Source organism: Platalea leucorodia, assembly GCF_965183815.1.
Source record: "Platalea leucorodia genome assembly, chromosome: 4".
NCBI lineage: Eukaryota > Metazoa > Chordata > Aves > Pelecaniformes > Threskiornithidae > Platalea > Platalea leucorodia.
The window spans coordinates 75374593-75396964 of NC_138826.1; the positions used below are offsets into that span (position 1 = coordinate 75374593).

A 22372-nucleotide genomic window follows, 5' to 3' on the forward strand; every position below is an offset into this window, starting at 1 on the left:
TTTATTTAGTAAAAATATTCTTTTAATTATTCATTTGAAATGGTGACCTTTTCAAGTTGAATTATTATATGTTGGCATGAAGGTTTTCTTGTGTCTTATAATATTTTACGGTTGAAGAAATCATGCAGATAATCTAATTACTTTGACTAAAATTGTTGTGCCGTTTATGTCTTTTGCTGTACTACAGGAGAGAAACTGTGAAACGTATTCATTATCGATTCATTAAAGGTTTTTGCTATTATATAAGCAGAGATGCAGTCCACTACCTATCTTGTATTAAAAGGGGAAAGGGGAAGGCATAGTAAACCATGCCATAGGCTATGGTTTATGTATTGCATTTCTTAATGTCTTGTGAAACGTAAAAATCTACAACAAACAGATATGTAAAGCGTAACTGGTATGAAGATTCTATTCAGATTTAAGTGCTCTAGGTTGCTTTTGAATCTTGCTATTTTCTGCATTTGTTTTGACTGCTCTCATCATTCAAGATTGACGCTTGGATGGGTGTGTAGGAGGAAGCAGCAGCAGCAGGCTTACAGCTTGCAGACAAAAAAAAAATCTGCCTTATCTGATGGCTATTATTGAAAATGCGAGGTGTAGCCTAGGCTGGGTAATGAAGGGGAGAGAGCGAGGGGGAGCAAGAAGCATGGAGCTGCATACTGATGAGTGTAGGAGTACTTGATAAAAAGAATTCTTGCTGCTGGCAGTGCATTGCTCATTGTGGAGTATTCCAACAATCACATATAACGGAGAACAGCTTAGCTGACAGCTTGATATGCGCTTTTTTTTTTTTCCCCCTACTGTATGACGTACTGGTCTGTAGTAAAGATTAATAACTAAGAAATGTAGAGCTAGGATCAGATCTTACGCTATATACTGCCCTGTAAACTATGTTTTACTTCTGACTTTTCTGCTTGCTGAAAACATTAATCTGTCAAGCTGGCGGGCTCCTTTGATACCAACTTTCCCAGGAACACGATGTGGCAATGCCACCTCTCAGCCCAGGACTACCGCTATTATCCAGTGGATGGTTATTCGTTGCTTAAACGCCTCCCTCTTCACCCTCCTACAGGACCCCGATGCCCTGTCCAGACAGTGGGACAATGGTTGGAAAATATTGGGCTACCTCAGTATGAAAACCACTTGCTGGCTAATGGATTTGACAATGTGCAGTTTATGGTAAGAAATCTTCTGTGCATAGCTGTGTATATACACTGTAGCTGCCTTTTTTGTCTGTCTCTTATGTGCTTATAAAAACCTTAGAGCTATTCTGCATTGCACTAAGAAGATCTGTTTAGTGTTTCACTTTTCTATGTCTAGCTAAATTAATATATAAATTGTCCTTGTATAAACTTCCAAAGTGTACACGTTACAAAATATTCTAGCCAGAAATATGGTAAAAGAAAAACTGAATATTAAGGCTCTCTCTCCCCCTCATCAGTCTTCAGATTAAAAAAGAAAAATGCACAGTTCTTCTAATCCATTGCAGGATTTTCACAGTATGTAAAAGCTGTCAACACCCCTATCTGCAATACATCACGTTATTACTTTTATTTAAACATTAACATCATTGTAATAATAATTAAGTAACATGCAATGCCAGTCTTGCATTGAGAGGTATTTTAATACCAGAAAATTATTTAATGAAGTGTGCTCTCTCTGCAAGTGATTCTGGATGCCTCAGTTAAATGTTTTTGCATCTTAGGTAATCAGACTGTGGGATTCACTTGTTGAAACTTATGCCCTGTGTGAAAAAGTAATGCATTCCTTTTGATAGTTCCATTTTCATGTTTTAACTCTAGGCATTTATCAGGAACATATGAATGAAATAAAATTTTATGTACTTCAGAATTTACAGTATTACCATGTGGTGTAAAGTAACATAGACCTGTCATGCACAAACTTTCAGTTTAAATGAATATTGACAGTAAAGAGAGAAGCTTACTTCTAAGGTTGTTATATAATCACTTTTCTACCTGCTCCAGTATTCCCATTACTTGAACATCTTGCAAAAATCCTGACCACATTTCTTATAAAGTATCAGAGCTTAAAATATTATTAATCACCCCTTTTTTAAGATATTTAGTAACCATGTATATCTTGCAACAATTCTAACTTTTCATAACTTACACCTAGCATATAAGAAACAGAAATGAAACAGCATGAGTATTATGACTATAAAATCATCACGAGTTGTGTTTTTCCTATTTGATTTCTTTTGCCAACATCATTATATGCCTATGGGTTACTGATCAGAAAATGAAGGCACAGATCTCTGCCATTTCCACATTATAACAGTGTAGAGATTTCTTACTGTTTTTACATGGCTGCCATGTGATCTTTTGCTTATATCAGTAAAAACCATTAGAATCTTTACCTTTAAATATTCTTGAAAACAAAGCTGCAAGGGTCTGCTGTCAGCCTAGCAATGTAAAAAAAAAAAAAAAAATCAAAAATGCATTTCAAGCTACAGTTTCCCAAAATGTAACCACGTATTCTTATATATGTTGTAGCGTTAGTTGCATAAGTAGATGATCGTTTAGTCTTAAAGAGATTACAGAGGGAAATTGTTCACAAGAGGCTGTAGGTGGCATAACAAATGCAGAGGGGTACACCTACCACAGGTAAATGATGAGCACCAGAGAAGCCAAAGAAACTGCCCTGGAGGGCATTCCAGTCGTCCCCTGGCTCTGAAGGGGCCCGAACCACGTTCTTGGGGAATTTATAAGACTTTAATTTCCTACATCTCTTACTAGTATACTTAAGTAAACGTAAAAATTATATACGAGAGTCTATTATTCAATACACACAAATCAAACTTTTCAGGTATCAGGCAGATTAAGTTATGCCTGCATACTTGTGTGTTAGCTAATGTTTTCCGGTCATTTTAATTTAAGCCTTTTCTGACGTGGTTTGGTTTTAAATATATATCGCAGGTAAAATACATAATTACTCTTAATATTAGTTGGGGTAGCATGCATATGTGAATGGAAGATTAGACTCTTAAATCCAATAATAAGCAAAAAGCTGGAAAATTGCCTAGTAATAAAAAATGTATCATTTCAGTAATTTAGTAATTCCTAATTTATTAATTTCACACTGTTCATCATGCTGTTACACTTTCCAGTTTTTGTTTGTACCAGAAATTGAATAGTTCCCATATTTTATTGGAAATAAAAATGATCAGAAAACATCAGTTTCTTTATATATTATTCTTCTGAATATATCAGCAGAAGTATTTTGAATATTTTGAATATATCAGCATAAGTAAGGAAAACCTCTCCTGAAAAATTAAATGAGTGTTTTTAAAAATATTTTCCATTCTAGCCAAAATGTTGAAGAGAAAATTAAACTTGGAAAGTATATAGGAAAATGAGAGAAGAAAGACCTGCTGTGCTAAGAGAAAAATTCAGATTACTCCAAACTTAAATGTGTTATAGTCTTCCTTAATATGAGAGAACTGCTTTACCTTTATTAAAGTGGTTTGCATATTAAGCTATATTTTACAAGCTTATTAAATCAAATGCTTCAGAGAGGTTAGCTACTTTACATTGAACAACTCTAATACTTCAATGCAGTAAAAATCAGTTAGACATATTTGTTCTTTATTCTGTATCATATTCCTGCTTTTGTTTCTCTAGAAGCACATTCTGACCTGCATTTATTCATTCTGTTGCCTAAGCAACAACCATCACACTCCTATTAAGTATGATTTAGTAGTACAGGTCTTACTAGACGTTCAGGAGAGGGAATATCACAATGATATAATTAATGTCCATGGAATAACATACATCTGAGAACAAATGTATCCTATTTATACTACTCTCAACAGCAAAATTCTATTAATTAAATTAGCATTCTAATAAAAAGGTGTTTTTCAGATCAAAAGATTTCATGGTTAATCATTCATTAGATCATAGAAATTAACTCCTTGTGTTTAGTCCCCCTTGAGCATTAGGAAAGTTAGTCACTAGACTATGCTTAGAATTAGGAAGATTTGTTTATGTTACCTGAGGTGTGTGGACTTTACAGTAAGAAACAGCCTGTTTCCTATTAACTTCACAGTATGAATATTTTTTCCATAGTTCATCAATATAGATGTTTTAAAAATAGGTTGAAAAATAGTATTAAAAAATCAGTTGTGTTTTCATGAACTACTTTATTTCTACATAACACGTATTTCCACCCATAGCGAATGCAGTTCCTACCTACTATTAGTGTCGTGCAGGAATGACACTTGCATAATATTTAGTAGGCCCAAGGCAGATTCAGTCCTAAGACTTGGTTCACGCATGCTTGTAGGAGTAGAATCGTACTTGAATATGTGTGTATATATATATGCAGTCATTATTAACTTTGATAATTTGTTGTGTAATAGGCTTCAGCGTCCTTCAGATGTAAAAATTTGTAGTGACTTGGTGCAGAGATACTCTATATTTGAAGATGCAGATGATACTGCAGTTTCATAATGTAAAAGTGATTTTGCAGTTAAACTAATTCTAAAGTGCAAGAAAACAATTAGGTCAGTCGTAAATTGGAGTATATAAACTAGATATAAACAATAAGGAAACAATGAATCCGTGAACACCTTTTGATGCATAGGTGCCACGGATATCCCTGGGACAAGCTATAATCTTTATACAGACTTGCAGGCCTACATCACTCAGTATGCTGAGAAAAAAAGTTAAATTGCAGAGAAACAGATGAAAATACACAAGTGCGCGAGGTCACTAGGTCCTTGCATGCAGCTTTCTACAACTCTGGAGTTTCATCAAAGACTCCATTCTGGATTCACAGAGATAAAAGCAGTTCAATCAAATCACTGCCCAGTGGGGACTAGTTCTGATTAAGTACTGCATATGACTATCTATTTTTAGGTTGTTCTACCCGTTTAAGAGATTATGAAATTTTATCACTTGCTTAATATTGCAATTTGGTGAAGATAGTATCTCTTTAAAAGTTTTATAAAACACTGTATGAGAGAAACAGGGACCAGGTTAACAGAAAAATATGAAGCATTTTATTATATTTTTTGACATTCCAAAATATTGTTCGCTAGTAAGTTAATAACCTGAGTTGGCATTAGACACTAGACTTTCATTGCTTCTGTGAACTTACAGACATGCACCTCTACCCCTTCAAGTACTTAAATGGCTTGCAGTGCCTGAGGATCTAAGTATTACCAAAGTATTTTTTTTAAAATTCTGTCATTTTCACTATTGGGAAACTGAGGCATAGAGTGACTGCAGGGTGGAATTTAAAACTGCTTATAAATTTGAGATAAGGGGCACTGGTTCTTAAAATAGCTACTCACATAATGTTTAACAGATCAATCAGTTGCTTAAACATAGGTTTCTAGTACCAATTGAGATACGGCAGGGGATCCAGGAGATCCAGACAGGGCTGACAGATATTACTGAGGACCAGAGACAGACAGACCCTTCATGATTAGCAGCTGGAGTGCAGGTAGGATACCACCGAGCCTCTCAGGTGACTCTAGAGTCCTGATGCTTATGCAGCTGAAATGAATCTTAAATGTTGTAGGTAACACAGAACTTGTGACATGTCTAGGAATTGAATATAGATGTCTTGAGTTTCCACCTAGTATCTTAGTTGCATATGCATTTCTTTTCCTTCTAATAATTTTCTGTTATTTGTATTCATCCTGTGAACTTTACCTGCACAAGTTTACCTGGTTTCGCAGTGCTAGGCATGAACAGCCTTCTCAGTTCCCCTTAGCTGCCTGTTCTGGATTTAGTTTTGAGTTAAGTTTTGGCTTTTCTTTCTTCCTTCCTCTCTCTCTTTCTTTCTTTCTTTCTTTTCTTTCATTTTTTACTAGGTCTGGAGGTTTATTAGTCAGCTGAAGTTTATTTGGAGATTATCCTCTCTCAGGTGTCATTCCTGGGATTTGCTGTCCTGGAATACCCAGTAATTCTTCTTGCCTTTAATCTCTCTGGAGGATCTTAAACTCTGTATCAAGTATAAAGGACAGAAGCAATTTTATTTCTTTAGAGTGAAATGCACCCAAAAGAAATTCTCTGTGTGCATTGGCTCCCAGTCCTGCACTTGTAGAAACCACCACAGCTTTTATCCAAAAATACCTGGTGCAGAGAGTGATGATTTGGGCATTATATGAAAGCTTGAAAGAGTGAGTCAGTCTGCCAACACCTTTCTTAAATTAGCCATGCTGCAGATGATGAAAAAGAGGCCAATGTTTGACAAGGGTTCTAGTCTGTAGTGACTTTAGTGACTTTCAGAAGCCAACTCCTAACGGGCTTAGGAGAGCAGATCAACCTTTGCAACATCCAGGCTCTGAGCTCTCCAGACCCATAATGCCTACTGCAGAGACTCATCAGGGCACTCATGCATCGTCTGAAGTGTAAGAAGATTTAGAGAGCATTGTCTGTGTGTAGTTTTCCCAGAAATGAAGAACTGTTTAAGGCAACCTTAAAACTGGCAGTCAGTGATATGCAGCAAGCCACATTTTTAGCAGATTAGAAGGAATATGAGTCCCACTGATGCTGGAATAAGCTGCGGTTTAAGATTTTCTGTACATCTAGTAAAATCTTAGAATATATGCCTGGAACCACAAGTTTGAATCCCCTCATCTGGACCTCACTTGCAAACCCCAGGACTTGCTTTTAGTTTCATGGCAGATCTACAGAACTTGACACTAAAACTGTGGAGCTCCTCTCAGTGCCAGTGTGGCCCTGGCTTCTTACCTGAGCAGTGTCTCCTTGTCACTCTCTCTCTTCTGAGTCTTCCTCTCCTTCCCTCGGTAACCCTTTGTGACTGTGGCTCTGGAGACAGACCAACTCTTCCCTTAGTCCAACCTGTTAGCCAAACATAGAGTGGGGCAAAGTTAAAGTTCAAATATAGACATCTACATGTGTACCAGTCAGTAGATGTTTAGCACTCGGTTCAGTTGTCCACATACTGGAATCACTTGAGATGTCTGAGACATCTGTGTAGGCCTGGAATATATCGTACAGGATCTATGGAAAACCCATACCTGTCTGGAGTTTCAGTTGGATTCCAGGCAATGTATGTTTGCAGCACTTCAAAAGACTCTAAATTCGTATCTGTGGGCAACTAGGTGAAGGACCTAATCAGCCATTAAAGCCAATGGAGCATAGAATGCAATTTAGCTGACTGGCTGACTATTAGGGTACTTATTTTAGGATAAATTAAAGTAGATTCATATGGTCAGCTGAATCACTGTCTAGGCTGTATTGATTTTTTTTACTAGGTCTCCTTAAGCTATCATGTAGACACAAAAATTTCGATGGCTCAATTTGGGCTAGAATCCATCCAGGTTTCACTGAAAAGGAAACACAAAATATTTTTATTAAAGCTTTTTCTTCTCCCTCAGAACATCCAGCCCTGAGGCTTCAAGATCTTTTTCATCCTAGTAGGGATTCTTACTATAAAACCTGTAAAGTAGAGCTCAGGTGAGTGCCAGAGATGAAGATTGTGCCTGTCATCCTGCAACAGCAGCAGGTCTAACAAATAATCCCATTCCACATGCTCCAGTTAATGATTCTGTCATGGTATCCCTCAAGCTGGTCGAGAGACAGAAGGGCTTATTAATGTACTCCTCAATATCACATGTGTAAATAATAGCTGGCACTGTCGTTCTGTCTTGAGGTCTCAGACCATTCTTCACCCTCCTGTGTGAGTGCATGCAGATCTGGAGAGGCAGTATTCATTCCCATTCAGTGGAAAGGGATTTTAGAGGAATCCGCTTCACATTTATATATCTATATATGTAGTGTGTGTGTGTGTGTGTGTGTGTGTGTGTGTGTGTGTGAAAAACACAGGCACTGCAGGCTAATGACTGATCCTGCACTTGACAAAGGTCTTTATGAAAATTTTGACAGTAACAACTGCTCAACAGAGGAAAGAAAAACACAACAGAATTTTTGTGTATTTCACTTGAACAATTGATTCATAAGGAACCCATCTCCAAACAGGCTGTTGACTTCATTAAGGCATCCTGGGTATGGTGGATACGTTGAGAGTCAGAGTGAGTATGTTTTCATCTAAACCTGTCTCAACAGTTGTATATCTTGAAGGTATAATCAGGGATGGCTCCATCTGCCTGTCTGCTAGGTTCTGCTAAGTTAGCCTTTAGGTGAGGGTTTCTGTGGTTGTTCTGGAATATTTGGCCATCTCTCTTTAAATTTTGCTCCACACAAGGTTGTACATACAAGGCACACAGGCAGGACTTCAGGCTGTACGCTTGGTAGACAATCCAGGTGCCAGTATATGCAGTGGAAGGCCCTTCCACTCACCTCTGCCATTCAGGTTAGTGACATCCAGTGTATATGTGCCTCTTTGGAAAGCTCCCTCTACAGCAGTCTGAGCGAAAAGAGCTTGTCCAATGTACATATCAATGTACTGGGTTCAGTCTTACCCTCACTAAGAACAGAGGGCCAAATACAGACGCTGAAAGCCATTGCATGTACCATCACCACTAAAAGTGAAACTGTTTCATGGTACATATCTGTGAGTATGGTACTTGAGGACTGGAATTAGTCCCATCTGTTCTAACAATATGTTAAATGTTAATATGAAATGTTGTGCTTGAGCTAAAAGCCTGCCTAGTGCAGAGACTGGCCTTCATTTCGGTGTACAAACACTGATGAACTGTATTCTGAGACTACATATGTGAGGAATTTTCTATTGTCCCTAAATGCAAATTTATGAGAAACTAGTCACAAATATTTAATCTGAAAGTTAGGTTGATAAAGCAGGTGAAAATTCTAATAATGATATAATAAAGCATGACATTTTAATAACTGATAAAATAAGAGACGTAATGCCGATACAGTGTTCTTGCTATGTATGTATTTAAGGTCAAAACCTTCCAGCTGCTTTTGTTACCAAAAAGGATAATGCTAAATCTTCAAGAATTAGAAATGTTTGTGTATAGAATGATGTGTATAATGCTATTTTTCATAACTTATGAAAGATATGGAAAACATGATAATATGTAAGGGTCATTAAAAGTAACAGAAAGTTTAAAGGTTAAGAGAGGTGGAAAGACTAAGAGTTTTTACTCTTCAGAGTGACAGTTTATAATTGTATTTACATTGCAGGTAAATAATGGAAAGCTTTGCAATGGAAGGCAATGGTAGACTTAAAACCAGTGGCCTGTATATGATGAAAGTTACAGCTTATTCTTAGTTATTTCATATGGGAATACTTCTTAATAAAATAAATTTTAAAAAAATCCAAAACCAAAAAAACAATAAAAGGAATCTTAAAACAAACACAATATACAGTTGTGTATATTACTGTTTTAGAACAATATTGTCTAACACGAAACAATTAAATGGAATCTGAACCAATAGGTAAATTAATCTCAAGCAATTACAGACTTCCTTGACTAAATTAAAGATGTTTGAAGGACACAGCAGTACAGAGGAGCTTGATTACAGATAATTACATTGTAGGATTCTGAAGGAGTTATCAGGTAAAGATTAATGGGTACTAACATAACTGGAAATAAGCATAAGATTCTTGGACATGTTATCCTTTAGGAAGGAAGACTGGGTGATGTAACAAAAGCTCAGGTAGTTATATGAACAAGTGTTAATGCAGATGAATAAAATTGAAACAACTTAAAATAAAGAAAAGAGAGAATACATCATGAAAGAATAGGTAAATAACGAAAATGCAACAAGGAAAATATGAGGAGAGAAAATGACATTTCATTAACTGTGAGTGGAATACATTCAGAAAAGGTTTTATCAATATGCTATAGCTAAAAGGAATATTAAGAAAGTTGTGACCACTGCTATAAGTCAGATAAGAGTCATTTTAGTTTTAGCATAAAGAACAAAGTACGAGAATTAGTGAAATACAGTGTTAATGAAGACCACTGAGATATTAGAGAGCGAGGGAGAGAAACAGCGATCATACTGCAAGCAGATAAAAGAGTACTTGGTTAATTAAAATATCCAAATCATCTAGGTTAGGTGATGTTTGATGAAGAGTCTTAAGAAACTGAAGAGGAAATACTAGATCCTTTAGCAATCATCTTTGAGAACTCCTGGAGAATGAATGAATTATTAGACGACAAATAAAATACGAATATAGTACCAATACGTATTTCAGATCACAGGATTCACCCTCAGTATAGATTTCCAGACTCCTGACCTCTTTGTCATCAACCTTTCACCATACAACTAATGCCTTATTCAAGAAGGAAATGGATGGTGATGTTATTAGCACCACAGAGTTACTGTCATCAGTACCAAGTCTGGTGGGGAGAAAATGAGGAAGTGAACAGAATGTCGCAATAGGATGTAATGGGAAGAGAATAAAGCCAAATGAAGTAACTGTGCAGTCAGGAGATTAACAAAATGCTTAAGGGAAACCAGTAAAGAAACAGATGCATTGTATAACACATTGTGCCTCTCATCACGTAGATGAGAACCTTTCCTTCCATCAACAATTAAAATTTTGACAAAGGAGACAAACTTAATTTTGTTAGTAAAACTACAGCTACCTTTTAAAAGCTGTTCTAGGATATGATGTACCAGAATTGCCATGCTAGCAACCCATTCCTGGTATAGAGTTTTTCTGACCACTTCTAAATGTCCTGCGCACCTAAACTTTCTCTCCTTCAGTTTAGGAATCTCCTGTTTTCCCACACATTGGTGAAAATGTTTCCTTCTCCCATATTCCGTGCCCATATATTTTTAATGACACCAACACTCCATCAGTTTTAACCTTTTTAATGACAAAAGCAATGAAACCCATGAAGCCTTTATCAACGTGCTGTCCATTCTGCCTGCCCTTCACGATGTGCTCTCTGTTCTGCCTATGCACACACTCACACGTGCACACAGACATACACACATTACGCAAAAAGGTAAGGTGAATTTTCACCAAGGTGAAAAATTCCACGTGCTCAGAAATAAAGAACTGGAGAGTTACAGTACCTCTGCAACCTCAGTTTATCCCTCTCATTCATGTCTTATGATAAGTCTTCAATCACAGGTTTCTCTACTATTTTTTTCCCTCAAAATTCCTTCCTCATTCAGTGTACTGAGATTTAAGTATGCACAAGCACACATTTCAAAGAATGAGCAGTTAAAAACAAAACTTGTTTTTATTTTTCTAATGTTGCATTGCTTAATGATTTTACAACCTTAGCCCAATGGTTATTTAAAACAATGATGAGACTCCCAAACTGCCTTCTCTTCTCATTCAGCAGTGATTTACACTTGTGTAGTATCATTCATCCGGAACATTAGAATTGTGTTATCATTCTAAAGTACTTACACATCCAAACATGCTTCTCCTTTGCGTTTTAGAAACTGGTTATAAAGAGTTAGAAAAGATAAAAGGATAACACTTCAGATGATAACTTTAGACAATTAAAAATGAATATATTCAGTTAGAAACACTTTTTTTCATGATTTTTCAGATGCTGAACACTGTGCATCGGAGGTCACCTCCAAAAACTTTGCCCGAGTGTTTTATATGGGTCTAAGCACAGGTTCAGTTCTAAGAAAGTTTGATGTTCTTGATTTTCAATGGGAAAAAAGATATATCCTTCAACTGCTGAAAGTAATGTAAAGGCCCAGTGCAGACAAAGCAAACTGACTTGTCTTAACTATGATTTTATTCTACATAAGCATAATTGATTGAATCAACAACAAGCTTTTATTCATCATAAATACAAGGTCACACAATGAAATTCACACCTGATCTCTGGTCGTCATCCACTCCTGACTGAAATCTATTTTCAGGAAAACAAGTAATACAAATGCTACTTTACCCCCCAAATAATTTACTTCTGTAGACTTTAAAACACTACATTAAACATTTCAAACATTTTATTCACTATGGAACGTATTATGTTCTGTATCTTTTGCTGTCCCTCATTAAGCTCCAATTACTGTGCATATGGGATAAAATCTCCATGCAACAATACACTGTATTTTTGTTTTAGACTGGCTGGTACTGATGAAACTGATGGTATATACACTTGTACATACAACCCATGACTTAACTGAAATCTCATGTTACAGATGCTTATTAGTATTATCTTTATGCAGTATTTTATTGAATTATTGGAAACTGAATGATTTAATAGCATTATTGATGGGAACAACAATGGGTTAAATTTGCGAGTTATACCATACCTGCTCTAGATTTATGTTGAAAGTTTTTGATCCAAAGACCAGATCTAGACGGAAGTTTTGAAATATAAAAGCTAAAGTATTTGCCCAGGTGGCAGATGTTGAGGGATAAGGTTACTGTGCATACAAGTGCTAACAGTCAGTTTAAATATTAAAAACTGGAGTACCACAAATAAAAGTATGCTGGATAAACACCTATCAAATGACTTTTCTGATATAAATCCCAAACAGTATTTTCTATGACTGCCTAGTTAGCAGCCATGAATTGGTAAAGAGTGGCCCTCTGTGCACAATCCCCCTTTGCAATTAGGAAGAGGGGGGGAAAATCTGCATCTTATTCACTGGAACCTTACAGCTCATGCTAAAAACAAATACATGTGCAGCTGGCTACAGCTCTTAAAATCTCTGAAATGATTGATAGCTTCTATTCTTCAGTAGCCACACTATTTAACAGCTTTTTCACTGCTTCAGGTATGCTCTCTCCAAACAGCTCCCCTTTTAATCACATAGAAGGCCCACTTCTTGAAGTTAAGATGGCGTTTGTAAAGAAATAATAGTTCTTAGCTGCTGTGCTGCATTAGGATAAAAGATTGCACAATACTGAGTTGGTTTTTAGCCTTGATCCATTTTTAAATATAGTATGAATATTATAGTTCTGTTAGCTTCTCTGAACTCCCTAGGCATCCTTCTTGTTGCCAGAAAGGAATTATAAATTGACAATGCAAGTTATTTTATTTCATTTTCCATCTCTCTTGGAATTTGGAAATGTGTCTATTCTGTCCATGAGCTTTTTATTTCCTGACGTTCTGATTTTTTAAGTACTTGTTTTACTGCCTGTAGAAATAGTAGGTCTTCACTTTCTGCCCAGAAAAATAACTTTATGCAGCAAGAGTGGAATATTGTGCCAAAGAACCCAGATACAGACAAATCTTTGGCTCCCTGTAATATCAGGCTTTCTGTCAGCAAATTTTGCAGTTCCTGATTGTATGGTTTGATTTCTCTCTGTCTCTTAATTCTGCTAGATATTTAATAGCATCTTGCTTCATATATGTATTTATTTAAAGTGCATGCTGATTTCCTTCCTTCTTGAACAATAAGAAATGGAGACTGAGGAGAAGAGAGGATAAAGAAAACACCTGCTAGCATATGCAGAAGAAGCCTGGTCTGTGGTGAATGCATAGGACAATATATCTAAGGGTCTTTCCTGAGGTCAGTCTTTGATTTGGATTATGAGTTTGGGGAAGACGCTTCTCTATTCCCTTAATTATCCGGCTAGGAAATTACGTAATATTCCTGGCTCACATATATGAAATCAAGAGAGGATCCTGGGACAGAAATATCTGTATATTAAGAGCTATCTTGTGGACAATTATCTGCTTGTGTCTGTCCTTTCACGGTACAGGTTTCTAAGTACCTGCAGTTGGAAAGCACAGTTTCTCAGGAGAGAGCCAGAGGTAACCAGATAGCCTGAGGAATCTCACTGAGTACCTTCAGTTGAGTTCGGAATAAATTCAGTGGCAATGATTGGACTCAAGCTAAAAATAGTGCAAGAAAACAAAACAATTATTTAATACTTATTAATATTTTTATGCCCCAAACAAAATGAATTGGGAACATTTTCTGTGTATGAGCTAGCTATATGCAATTTCATTACTTTAATCTTGAAGTCATGCATTTTATTGCTTCTATAAGCCAAATTCATGGCAGAAACTGTTTCTTAGCATTCCTCTTATCTGTCCTGGAGCTACCCGGGTACCACTCTTCATTTCTTCTGAGATTTTCTGTGTCCAACCCTCTCCCCCAAAGTGCATTTATGTTTCTGAGCTCTCTCCCTGCCACATTATCCCTGCAGGCTGGACTCTTGTTGTGCTCCCTGTCTCCTCCTTTTCTGCATTTCCTCTTTCCTCAGTAGAAATTACTGTGTGTCTTTTTTGTCTCCAAATCAAAGGAAGGAAGGAAGGAGGGAAGAAAGGAAAGGAAAAAAGGAAGGAAGGAAAAAAGGAAGGAAGGAAGGAAAAAAGGAAGGAAGGAAGGAAAAAAGGAAGGAAGGAGGGAGGGAGGGAGGGAGGGAAGGAGAGAGGAAGGGAGGAAGAAGAGGAAGAAAGGAAGGGGAATAAAACAAAACAAAGAGGGGGATGAAGGATATCTGCTTCACATCTAAGTTCTTTTACTGACTTAAAACATTTTAGGGAATCCTGAATAAAAGCAGAGGGACATTTAACTGGATGGTTTTCAAAGAGATATTCTTGTCACTCTTTGAGAGACAACTCTGGCCCAACAGAGCTGGTGCTGAGTGAGACCTAGTTTGCTTGGCTGGGCTTAAGCTGACTCCTTGCAGAAAGCTGGCTGTGCTCTCCAGCATGCTTTGTAGTACCATATTATTCAGATTTTTCCATTTCCCAAGGTGTCTTAGGCTTCTGATTTACCTGGACAGCTAGCTACAAATTGTGACAAGCTTTTCTGATAAAACTTTTGCACTGAAAACCCTTTTATACACATGTGCAAGAGAAGGAGCAGAATTTGGACTTGCTGAAGTGTGAGTGCTCACAGCTAAAACTGCATTCGACTACAGTCGTCCTTTGAATACACATGTAGATAGATACTAAGTACTCATTGAAATGGAAGAAAACAATCCCTGCATTTAGGCACTGAGAACTAATAGATTTTTTTTTTAATTCTGGCCCTAATTAGTCCTACTTTAATTATTTATCTGTATAATGGGTATAAAAATGCCACCTTGCCTTGAAGGAGTCTTATAAAATACATTAATTCCTGTTTTGGACCTGTCTAATATTATTTCAATGAATGTCTAAAAAAAGTCTGAAGAAAGTGAGTCATTCTTACTGGTGAGGTCTTCAATGGAAAACTATATATAAGACATGGACCCACACAGAGAATGATAAAGGCTAAAAAAAGAAATATCAGCTATCTTATTTCATAAGTACCATCCAACCCCCTGCACTGAATTCATGGATTATTCATAAATATAATTATACTGTGTGTATGATGCCATGTAGAATATGTATCCTGGCGTGAAGGGTGGTAAGCCAACGCTGAACAGTCTTCATTCTGGTGTTCTGCAGCTTTGTAACTTTGCAACGTTCCTTTAATGTGTAGTGGGGATCAGCAGCTCTTATTTTGTCTGTTTTATTCATTGCAGTAACTTTTCCTTTTAAGAAGGTGTACTGAAATACAGAAATTATATCAAGTGAAGTTACAGTCTCCCGCAATCTTGTGTCACTAGATCAGGAGCACACAGTTTTAATATCCAATTTGTTGGTAGCGCTGGTCTGGTTTGGACCTGATATTAGAGGCAGAAGGGGGCAGCGAGACTCACAAGTATTCATCAGGACCATTAGGAGCATTTCTTTATTGCAAAGAAAAGTTAGAAAAAGCTTGCCCACAAATAAATCTTCAAAACATCAGTAAAAGAACTGCTTGAATTTGGATGGGGGAGGTCCCAAAGACTCCCTAAATATTAGTTGTTGAATGCAGTATCCTTGTATAGGAAGTGGATTGGTGGAAACACTCATCACAGTAGCATCAGGAAGGAGGGTGCCATACAAGGTGGACTGACTTGCATGAAGGTTTCCTATGACTGAGGGAAATAAAATACTAGTGTCAGATTGCCGGACTCTGACAGTAGACAACCCAACACATGTACTTGGAAAATCAGCTGTGTAGCAACATTGCAGAGTGCTTCCACACTGTTTTGGGACTGGATCAGTCTGCATACAGGTAATACTACCCTAAGAATATATCAAGTTGTCCTCATTAATTTTGAACACGTTAACTCAGATTTTTAAGAAAATGCAGCATGTCTATGGGAAGAATAATCAGCCCCTCAGATAAATAACAAGTTTACCTTTACATACAAGATTCTTGAAACCAAATACTATTTGCTAGGCAGGAAGAATAGTTCAAAGGGCTATATCAAGATGCTAGGAATGTCTGTATGAGACCATTATGTGACTTTAAGCTTCACAGCTAGTACTTGCTTTGGCTGGAGACAAGTTACATAGTTCAGTTTCTGAGAACAGACTTTTTCACATGCATGGATTTTTTTCTTATATTCACTGGTAATAAAATATTATGCCTGAAATTATATATACAAGTAATTTATGGATTGGTGTAAAAATGTCATGTTGTGTGAGTATTTGTAACTTCTAACTACTCAGTTATGGGTAGAAAACACGGAACTATGGTAGTCACACTAATTACTGCTTTTGTGTTGTAGCCGAGATAAACAATACAAGAATATTTGCAAAAGAGTGAGAAATGTTTAAATAAAGCAGAGAATGTGAACAGAAAGGTCGGTTGCAGTATTTGAACTATATCTGAATACAATATGTGGATTGGGAATAAGTTGCACAGGGAAGAAAAACAGATACAAAAGGAGGAAGGGAAAAGAAAGTAGAGAGTTTACTATCTGGCTCACAGAGCCAGAAATCTGATTTTGCATTTGTTTGTTTAATTATTGAATGTGTTTGTTTATTTTTACATTTCAGAATTATAAATGTTATTGTTCAATGGCAAGATACTTAAAAATTGTGGGCAAACTTTTGATGCCTGTGGTAATTAATATTTTATATGGGATCCAGTCAATAGCTACACATTTTTTTTTATAGGTTCTGAGTGATAGTTGCTATATTATTGGTGACATAGCTAGACCATGCTACATGAAATGCTACTGTTTAATATTAAAAATAAAAAATGTCATAGGTTGACAAAGAAATATTAAGAAATGCAGTGATCAGTGAGTCACTGCAAAGTGCACTTCTTACTTATCAGTGGCTATCCAGTTGTTTTCCAAAATGGAACCTTTAATTTTTAGATAAAGTTAGCATAAATGGAATGTCTTTTCCTCATTCTTTGGACTCATTGTCCAGTATACCTTGTTCAAATGTTTTAGGGATCAGTAAAGGACAGAGAGTGAAATATCCCCCTTATGCATAGGCGGGAGGTTTGACAAGTGGGCCCGTGTGAATCTCATGCAGTTCAACAAGGCCAAGTCAAGTTCCTGCACCTGGGTTGGGGCAATCCCCAATATCAGTACAGGCTGGGGGATGTACTGATTGAGAGCAGCCCTGCAGAGAAGGACTTGGGGATACTGATGGATGAAAAACTGGACACGAGCTGGCAACATGCGCTTGCAGCCCAGAAAGCCAGTCCTATCCTGGGCTGCATAAAAGGAAGCCTGGTCAGCAGGTCAAGGGAGGTGATTCTCCCCCTTTATTCTGCTCTGGTGAGACCCCCCTGGAGTACTGCATCCAGCTCTGGGGTCCCCAGCACAAGGATGACATGGACCTGTTAGAGCAGGTCCAGAGGAGAGCCACAAAAATGATCAGAGGGATGAAACACCTCTCTATAAGGAAAGGCTGAGAGAGCTGGGGTTGTTCAACCTGGAGAAGAGAAGGCTGCAGGGAGACCTTATTGCAGCCTTCCAGTATATAAAGGGGGCTTATAGGAAAGACAGAGAGAGACTTTTTACCAAGGCCTGTAGGGGACAAGGGACAATGGTTTTAAACTGAAAGAGGGTAGATTCAGATTGGACATAAGGAAGAACTTTTTTTATGATGAGGGTGGTGGTACACTGGAACAGGTTGCCCAGACAAGCTGTGGGTGCCCCATCCGTGGAAGTGTTCAAAGTCAGGTTGGATGGGGTTTTGAGCAACAGGAAAGGTGTCCCTGCCTATGGCAGGGGGGATGGACTAGGTGATCTTTGAAGATCTCTTCTGACCCAAACCATTCTGTGATTCTAGGTATCCTTTCTTCCATGCACTCTACAAGTTTGGGCCTGTCATCATAGCACAGTTTTGAAGGGACTGCTCTTATTTTGATTCTTTTGGAATACATAATCTCAAAGTTAATTTGTAAGAAGGCTAGTCCAGGCCTTCTGCCATCTCTGTAACACATAAAAAGAAACAAGCTTTGCAGTGCAGGGATGATTTGCTGCAATCTAGAAAAGGGATGGTAAATCAACTTCTTCCAAATGCTAAAGAACAGCTGAGCCTTATGTATCTGTTGAAATCTATGGTGGATTTGTATTTAGCAAAATCAGGTCTTCTGCCTGCTATATATCCAGCACTCAGTCTCTAGTGTAGCTAAATGCCCATATGCTTAACTTTAAATTAGCCCAAAGACTGAAAAAAATTATATAAGACAAATTATTTATATATATTTTGCTTTTCTGGGCACTTTTGGTCACTAGCAGAGACACTGAACCAATGAGTTAGAGAGACCTTTGATCTCACCTAGTATGGTCATATTGATGGTTCTTGAGTACTAAGCCTCGATTCAGATTCTCTAGCATGTTTCTGAGGAGCAGTGTCTGCTTGATGCTGAACATAGGCTTCACGGTGGAAACCAGTCGTTCCTGAAGTCACTTCATGTGAAGCAAAATGCATCCTAATATGATGCTGTAGTCCACACGTGACATGTGGGATGACCATCCAGTGGCATGATAATTAATCCTCCTTTATGAGAATAGGGAAATGCATCTCCCAAATCATTACCGGAGAACAATAGCACCGTGTAGTGACATAAAGCACATGGGATCACATCACAGCGATCTGCTGGTTGCCGTGGTGACGGGAGTGGGCCTGCAAAGCCAGCCGCCCGGCTGCTGAATTGGAAGGGATAAGAAAAACACAGCCCACTTCCCATGCGAAATGAATTACAAGAACAAGCAAAGGAAGAAAAGAAAATTGTCAACCCTTAATCAAATGTTCTTATATTTTTAGAAAGGGTTTGAAGAAAATGGAGGCCATCTCCACTTACCTCTTGGGCTTCAGGGACCTCGCTAGTAATATCTCTGTACATACCATGGAAATAAATCACAACAGTTTGTATAAGAAAAATCACATGTAACAGAAATCTCATCTGTGTGCAGTGGGAGATGACAATACCTTATTCAGTCTTGCTATTCGTTGTGCCTGCCTTAGCAAACAAAATCTGTAGGAACACATTAAAATGGGTGCTAACATAACGACTGTATTTAGCAGGCAAGCCTGGCTGTGTATTTTCCCCACACTCTTTTAGTTTTCACCTAGAGAAAGTTAATATATTCCAGTTCCTTATTAGCTTACAAGCTCTCTTACCTTTTACCCTTGCTTCACCACTACAGGTCAAAAGCAGCATGGTGGAACGTGAAACGCATTTAAACATAGTGAATCAGTGACACATAGAAAACACCATTAATTTTCCAGTATTTCTCATTTTTTGGAGCTGCTTCATATTTTATTATATTTATTAATATAATATTAAACAAAACAGCAAGTTCAGTTGACCTAACAGCCTCCAATTACTAGCAGCTAGATCCTGAAAATGGTTTGGGCACCTGAAAGGCAGTGCCTTCATTTTGCAGCGCACAAAGTGGACTCCAAACAGCCAGGTGAGACCTCCAAGACCCTACTGAAAATGCAGTTAGCTGCAGCAGGATCCCTACAATTGAATTAGGCACACAAGACCCTGCATAACTTAACAGGAGGAGAAGGGCACTTAGGAAAGGCGTTTGCAATGCTCAGCAGCGGAAGCCAGTAGGGTACTCCAAAGCAGGAGTTATACCTGAAAGTTTTTCCTCCCTTTGCAGCCCTGCATTAGACACCATTTGGAGGCCGGATTTCCCATGCTGCTCCCTGGACCTTGACATCCAAGTCATCCCTTTGGATGAGGACAGCTGGCTTACTGTTTTCTTTCAAATTACAGTATGCACCAGAAGCATGAGTCTGTTGCTCAGAAGTTAGGATACTTGGTTGAAAGAAATAGAAAGTCCTGAAATTTTAGCTTTTTCTCTGCTTTTTATATTTGGCAGTCACTCAATGTAAACCAGAAACATTTCTAGCAACAGCACAAGAAGATTGACTTAGCACAGCCAGCTGTCACTGATCTAAAGGATAATATTCCTGTCTGGCTTACTGACTAAACTTCACAGCAATTTACTTCCAGCAGGACCAGTGAATGATTCCTCCTCAATCCCAGAATTCCCTTTCCTATCAGTTGTTGCATAGCTCCCTCTTGTTTTAGGAAATTTGAGTTTGAGAAAGACACGTGAATCTGATCTCCCGCCTTCTGCATGAATCCTCTAATGGCTGGGCTGTGCTATGAGAAAGATAAAGCAATTCTTCCTCCTTCTGTCACGTTTGTAAGAAAGAGCAGCTGCCAATTTATGCTGTGCTCCTGTGTTTCTGCCTTGGGCATGCTCTGAGACTTCCTACCAGATCAAGCTCTGATGGCATCTAAGAGGAGGACCTACTTTCTAGACTCACTTGAAGGTCTGATGTGGTTTCCAAGCTGCTCTGTCTGCTCAGAATGGACAGCTTGAACACCAGGCAGCCCAAAGGTAAAGCTGCCAGTGTGAGTGGGATTCAGCTGCAGGCAGGAGATGAACAAGTGCTTCCAAGACCTCAGTTGTAACTTTAGGGCGTAAGTATGTGAAGGCTTAAGTATTTTCTTGAGCGTGTGTTTTCCTTGCTGCTATTTCACAGGCCCTTTCTGTGAATAACCTATTTTTAAGACATGGATCCTGCCCAGAATTTTATAGTTGAAGTCTTTGACTCTGTTTTGTACTCTCTGGGCTGATTTGGGTGGCTCACATTTTAAACAACATGATGAAGGTTGATAAAAATGTGAGGAAGGAAATACTGCTGTGAGATATTCTGGGACGCAAACAGAGTTTTTACATTTATTACAAAAACACCAGTGTTAGCTCCAAGGTTAAACAGAACTCCATGTTATGTGCAGAGCAGGTATTCAGCATTTTTGTTGTCTGAAAATATCATGTTTACCCCTTCCTGCACTCCCCAGACTTACACACTTATTGGAGAAAGGAATATTTTTCTGAGAATTTATAAGTCTGTTAATTAGCTCACAGTAATATTGATTTTAAAGTGGGTCCTTTGAGAAATTTAGCATCTAAGCTAACTAGCATTTATCTCAAGTAATCTGAATAATGGTACAATATAGACTGTCTGGAATTTTCATTACTCAGATGAAGTGAAATTATCTTCACAATATACATTCAAGACATTAAGATGTAATTTAGGTAAGTATTAATAATTATTTTATTGAATTGTTATGACTAAATAGGCAGACAGAGTTGGGTCAACAGCGTTAGTAATTAAGTGGGCCAAGTGCGACATTAGAGGTAATTTTTTTCAATTGCCACCTTATCTGTGCAGCTAATTTGCATGTGACAATTGTGTTGGTTGTAATGAATCAGTGTTACAAGGAAGAGGGGATAAAAATAGCAGAAATTCTTCCTACAAGGATCCTTGTCCCAGCTATCAGTATTGTTTAATTATCACTATACTTTAATTAACGATTACTGTTGTGTGAAAGGTCTGTGACTATATGTTCATTTGAATATCAATATTTGAAAAGCTTTTGATGGCACCGGTTACTTCAGGTTCACTTCTGGAAGAGCTGAAAGTAAACCAGAGAGAAATCTTTAAAACATAGGTAGAGTGGGACTAGGGGTCTGTTGGGACTCCTTTTTAAACTGAGCCTACTTACATGACCTTCTATCTTTATGCATAGTTTGTGAATTAGGGCTCTGAACTGCTATCACGTCACTCTTATCTATGAGTGAAATGGCCTTTTTTTAGTTAACGTTTCAATAGTAGTTTATTATTACTTCCTGACAAAATGACAGTAATATGGAAAACTTTCTTTCAGTTTTCTCTTTGGTTTTGTGGGGTTTTTAATTGCTAAGAAAGTCATAAATGTAAAGACTGACAAGAGAGCAAGGTGAGGATTGAGAATGATTATCAGTATCAGTAGTTTAAAAATAAAATAATTTTGGAAGAACATTATCAAATAATTATTTTGCAATATGCTCGGTCCTTTCTTCCTAACGTATTTTATAATCAATCTCTTTTCCCAAAGGCAAAATTTCATGCTTCTGCAGGGGATTTTTCTAACATAGTCTTGTCAGGTTTGTAGGTGAAATAACAATTTCTGCACTATCTCCAGGAATATGATAAATCTTTCTGACCTCAAAGTACAAGTTAAGCGCTTCACTCAATAATCATTCTTACAGATCTTGTTTTCATGTTAACAGTGGCAGTACTAATGAGAGGCAACCTTTTCACTCATACTGAAGCTTGCTAAATTCTGGTCGTTTGCCAGTTCTTGTTTGGAAATGAAATATGTGACACATTGCCTGAATTTTTTGCACTAACAAGAAGCAGTTTTCATTATTGAAAACTACATTT

At 37.6% G+C, this 22372-nt stretch overlaps 1 protein-coding gene across 1 annotated transcript in view; it reads left to right on the plus strand.

Moving 5' to 3' along the window:
- Nucleotides 1-22372, plus strand: part of ANKS1B (ankyrin repeat and sterile alpha motif domain containing 1B) — a gene marked incomplete at both ends in the record, with an annotated part of 442459 nt that overhangs the window by 242827 nt on the left and 177260 nt on the right. Inside the window, 1 exon segment of the mRNA XM_082308774.1 lies at nt 1073-1179. Within this exon segment, the coding sequence (XP_082164900.1) occupies nt 1073-1179 (107 nt within the window).